The sequence below is a fragment of the chloroplast genome of Prunus persica, assembly GCF_000346465.2.
Source record: "Prunus persica chloroplast, complete genome".
Taxonomy (NCBI): domain Eukaryota; kingdom Viridiplantae; phylum Streptophyta; class Magnoliopsida; order Rosales; family Rosaceae; genus Prunus; species Prunus persica.
Genome location: NC_014697.1, coordinates 45,001 through 50,000, shown reverse-complemented (window position 1 = coordinate 50,000; position 5,000 = coordinate 45,001). Strand labels below are relative to the sequence as shown.

Here is a 5,000-nt window from a genome sequence, read left to right as displayed (position 1 = left end):
ATCTATACTAGATCTATACTATATAATGAATATGTATGTCGACCCATATCAATTAATTTGTAGAATGTATACTCATAAAAATTACTCATGTGCCAGGAACCAGATTTGAACTGGTGACACGAGGATTTTCAGTCCTCTGCTCTACCAGCTGAGCTATCCCGACCAGTCACGACACATCGCATCATCCTCATTTTATTTTAATATAGGACTTGGGTCTATGTCAATTAGAAAAACGAAAAAAGTATTACAAAGTATTATACAGGCCCTGTATAGAATTTCTTGGATCTTCAAAAAAAAATTCTAAGTTTCAGTACAAGTAATGGTATATATTGTTAATTATTCAAATTAAATTTTAAATGGGGATTCCTTGCTCAAAGATGTTCGTTTGTACGTGTATCATATATATAACACACGAGGCTTGTGATAAGAAAAAAATTTCCGCTCAGATCCGTTTGTGAAAGAGTAGAATGAATGAGAAACATAACGAATTTTGAATCGCTAACAAAATGATAAAAGATAAATAATTAGGGAGTCAACCGTTTCGTTTTGGGGATAGAGGGACTTGAACCCTCACGATTTCTAAAGTCGACGGATTTTCCTCTTACTATAAATTTCATTGTTGTCGATATTGACATGTATAATGGGACTCTATCTTTATTCTCGTCCGATTAATCAATTCTTAAAAAGATCTATCAGACTATGATGGAGTGAATGATTTGATCAATGAATATTCGATTCTTTTTTCAATTTTTAATTGATTCACAACAATTCTTTCGTTTTTCATATAAATATAAAAAAATACAGATTCGAGCCGTCATTAATCATTTGGAGATACTATTGCAGTACTATACGTATGCATATAGGTTTATCCTTCATCCTTTCGGAAGTTTCGATGTAAGGATTCCTTTACTAACACAATGCAGCCAACTCCATTTGTTAGAACAGCTTCCATTGAGTCTCTGCACCTATCCTTTTTTATTCTCGGTTTATGAAACCCTTGTTTGTTTTAATAAAACAGGATTTGGCTCAGGATCGCCCATTTTTAATTCCAGGGTTTCTCTGAATTTGAAAGTTCTCACTTGGTAGGTTTCCATACCAAGGCTCAATCCAATTAAGTCCGTAGCGTCTACCAATTTCGCCATATCCCCTTTTTTGTTTTGTGATGTGATTAGGATCACATTATGATGCCGTCACCCTTTTTTCTTTCATTTATATTATGCTGGAACCGTTGAATTCATTAGATACCGGTTCCTATATTGAAAAGTGTTTTCTACTATTTGATTTCTTGTCTATTTTCTTTGATCTCTATCGGAGACCAGTATTTGGTCCAATCAGAAATGATTCTATCATTTCTATATCACATTTCTATATCAGAAATTCAATATAGATATATACCGCATAACATATATATTATACTATATATATAATATTTATTATACTTAGATATGCCCCTATTTCTATCCGTGCAATTTTTAATACTTGAACGGTCGATTCTTTTTTTTTTTTTTTCATATTAGCTTTCGCCTTTTCGAATGAAACCAGAGGAGTGTTTCATTATGATCTGAATTACACTTTTATCTTTCATTTTATTCTTATCCTTTTCTTAGGGCAGACCCTCTAATAACATAACAAAAAAAGGAAAATTTGAGTATTATTAATTTAAAATTTAATTACTAGCCATAACTAATAAAATGGCTATAAACAATCATTCCGTTAATTTATAATTAGAAGATAATTCTAAATAAAATATATAAAAAAATTAAAATATATTTCATATATAATATATATGAAATATAATAAAATATCAAAAAAACATAGTACTATAGAATAGTAAAAAAAAATCTTACTATTTAATTAAGCTAATTAAGATATTAATTATCGATAAACATATATTTGAGAAATAGATCGAAATTTAATATTCAAATATCCAATATTTTTGGAAATATTCTTTATATATATATATTATATATTTATTTTTATATAAATAATATTTCTTATGAAATAGCTAAGAATGAACAATTAATATCTCAGTAGTTTACTAAATTAGTATATGTGTACAATTTATGTTATGCGAGCCCGCTTAGCTCAGAGGTTAGAGCATCGCATTTGTAATGCGATGGTCATCGGTTCGATTCCGATAGCCGGCTTTTCTCCATTTGTTTGATTTTTTACATAATTTAATTGATAATGTGAAATCAAAGTGAAAAACTTCTTTCCCTTTTCCCAAGGGTCACTGATCTATTTCTATTATTTCGTAGGAACTTCCAATTATGAATAAAAATTGGATTGGAGGAGTTCGGTCTCTGTAGAACAAATCAATTAAGATAAGAAAAGAACCCTAAATTTTTATTATTTTAAATTCTTTTTATTTATATAATACAATTATTTATATACAATAAGGTACGGATATTGATACAATTCCTCTAATTATTTATTCTTTGTAATACTTCAGTAAATTTCGCTTAATTTATCATATTTTAGTTTAGTTTTAATTTTGTTTTATGAAATTTCATAAAAAATAAGGAGTCTTTATGTCGCGTTACAGAGGACCTCGTTTCAAAAAAATCCGTCGTCTGGGGGCTTTACCAGGGCTAACTAGTAAAAAGCCTAGAGCCGGAAGCGATCTTAGAAACCAATCGCGCCCCGGCAAAAAATCTCAATATCGTATTCGTTTAGAAGAAAAACAAAAATTGCGCTTTCATTATGGTCTTACAGAACAACAATTACTTAAATACGTTCGGATCGCCGGAAAAGCCAAAGGGTCAACAGGTCAGGTTTTACTACAATTACTTGAAATGCGTTTAGATAACATCCTTTTTCGATTAGGTATGGCTTCGACTATTCCTCAAGCCCGCCAATTAGTTAACCACAGACATATTTTAGTTAATGGTCGTATAGTAGATATACCAAGTTATCGCTGCAAAACCCGAGATATTATTACAGTGAGGGATGAGCAAAAATCCAGGGCTCTGATTCAAAATTATCTTGATTCACCCCCCCGTGAGGAATTACCAAAACATTTGACTCTTCACCCATTCCAATATGAAGGATTAGTCAATCAAATAATAGATAGTAAATGGGTCGGTTTGAAAATAAACGAATTGCTAGTTGTAGAATATTACTCTCGTCAGACTTAACCATAACTAAAATAACAAGGGTTCGGGCAATTTTGCCCCCTTCATTTTGGCTTAAGTAAAGGGACCGGGGGTAAGTAAGGTAAGGGGTTTCATCTGGGGATTTTTCTCTTATTCATGTATCATATATCGGTAGGGTATTTTCATTCCTTGTCGATTTTGTCCAGTATTTTTCGTACCACAGAAATTCGGGGTAGGAATAGATAATCTATATCAAAGAAAGGTCTAACTGTTGGAGTATCCATTCTTATTTGATGCATTGCAGTCAGTAACATTGGTGAATTAGTTGACGAGTACGGAAAGAGAGGGATTCGAACCCTCGGTAAACAAAAGTCTACATAGCAGTTCCAATGCTACGCCTTGAACCACTCGGCCATCTCTCCTACATAATGATTATGGCCCAAAAACCGAGTGAATAGTGAGTCATTCATATTATTTTGGATAGGTATTATGTACATTCAATTTTAACTCTAAAAATAGAAAACTTTTCATCAAAGAAAAATCCTTCCTCCGAGGCTGGGTATAAAGATAAATCCTTTTTGGGAAAAATTGTAAAATAAGGATATATATCTATTCATGTTTGCGAAGATGGTGTTTCCGCCCTTTCTAATATTTATACCGGATTAAATCACTCAATTGAAACGAATCCAATGATCGATATATTTTTTTTAGACTGTGTTTAATGGATACCTTTAAATCATGATTCTATTTAGTTTACACTATTATTCAATTTTCATAAAAATTATAAAATTTCTTTCCAGTTTTAGATTTTTCAACAACAACTCTTTACTCCAACTTCTTAACCCATAAATTTATTCCAAATTCATGAACCGCCCCCGGATTTTTTTTATTGATTCCTGTCAAAAATAAACAATTTGAGTAAAAGGTCTTCCTTTTTAATGAATCCGTTTTTATGTTATTTCGTACTGCACAATTCCTTTGTTTGTGGGATCGTTTTCTCACGAAAGGGAATTAAAATAAATTATAGAATGGATTAATACACCTATGTCTAGATCTGGGATAAATGGAAATTTTATTGATAAAACCTTTTCAATTGTAGCCAATATCTTATTACGAATAATTCCGACAACTTCGGGAGAAAAAGAGGCATTCACCTATTACAGAGATGGTGCGATTTGATTTTTTTTTTTTTATTTTTTTTATTTTTACCGCTCTCAGTCTTAAGAGAAAGACAACATTATTCGGGATAGGAAGAAAAAAATTATGGAAATAAATCTACGCTTGTTGAAGGTGAAGTTTGTAAATAAAACAACGCCTTCTGTCGTGTATCCCCGATTAATGCAGCCTCAGATGCTTCAATTGTCGATTCTAGAGTATTGAGCGAAAGGTTACACCTATACCTATGGGTTAGGTCAACCCTACTCCACTAGTACCAATAGGGGGCATAGGGGAAGAAGCACTACTCCTAGGAATCAACACACGAAAACTTTGTTATAAATTATACCTTTTCCTTATCAGGATCGGGACTAACAATGGTTGGGACAACAAACATCCATCTCGTTCGTATTTTGGATACCCGTATAACCATCGAAGACTGTTGAAGTGACTAATTCCTGCAAATTTAAGGGCGTTGAAGACAAAGAAATTGTTGGAGTAACTTTTTTTTATCTAATACCAACATGCTTGATGTTAAGGAAAGATCTTCTACAAGAAGGTTGGCTAGAGATTTCTTGTAAAAACACCAGCCCCGCTTAGTTTATAATGAGAATATTTCAGTCTTTTTGATTCCATGTATTATTATCATTATGCACATAAAGGAGGAGCCGTATGAGATGAAAATCTCATGTACGGTTCTGAAACGGAGATTCTTTGAATCGAATGGCGACCGTAACGGATGTCGGCTCA

The 5,000-nt window shown here is 32.3% G+C and overlaps 2 protein-coding genes and 4 non-coding genes across 6 annotated transcripts in view; 3 read left to right on the top strand and 3 right to left on the bottom strand. All coding sequences in view use genetic code 11, as the record gives it.

The window, feature by feature from the left end:
• Positions 1-90: 90 nt before the first annotated feature.
• On the bottom strand, positions 91-163 carry trnF-GAA. The gene has a single exon. It is a non-coding gene; the product is annotated as a tRNA-Phe (tRNA).
• Positions 164-547: 384 nt separating this feature from the next.
• Positions 548-1,148, bottom strand: trnL-UAA. Its single transcript has 2 exons — positions 1,112-1,148; positions 548-597 (listed from the first exon to the last, which is right to left on the bottom strand). It is a non-coding gene; the product is annotated as a tRNA-Leu (tRNA).
• Positions 1,149-2,074: 926 nt separating this feature from the next.
• On the top strand, positions 2,075-2,147 carry trnT-UGU. Its single transcript has one exon. It is a non-coding gene; the product is annotated as a tRNA-Thr (tRNA).
• Positions 2,148-2,531: 384 nt separating this feature from the next.
• rps4 (ribosomal protein S4) lies at positions 2,532-3,137 on the top strand. Its single transcript has one exon. It carries the CDS (start codon positions 2,532-2,534, stop codon positions 3,135-3,137), a length of 606 nt encoding a protein of 201 aa, YP_004021667.1.
• A 293-nt stretch (positions 3,138-3,430) lies between these two features.
• Positions 3,431-3,517, bottom strand: trnS-GGA. The gene has a single exon. It is a non-coding gene; the product is annotated as a tRNA-Ser (tRNA).
• Positions 3,518-4,139: 622 nt separating this feature from the next.
• Positions 4,140-5,000, top strand: part of ycf3 (photosystem I assembly protein ycf3) — a 1,996-nt gene continuing 1,135 nt past the window's right edge. Inside the window, exons 1-2 of the mRNA in view lie at positions 4,140-4,265; positions 4,990-5,000. The exon at positions 4,990-5,000 is cut by the window's right edge and continues 217 nt beyond it. Coding sequence (YP_004021666.1) covers positions 4,140-4,265; positions 4,990-5,000 — 137 coding nt within the window. The remainder of the gene's footprint in view (positions 4,266-4,989) is intronic.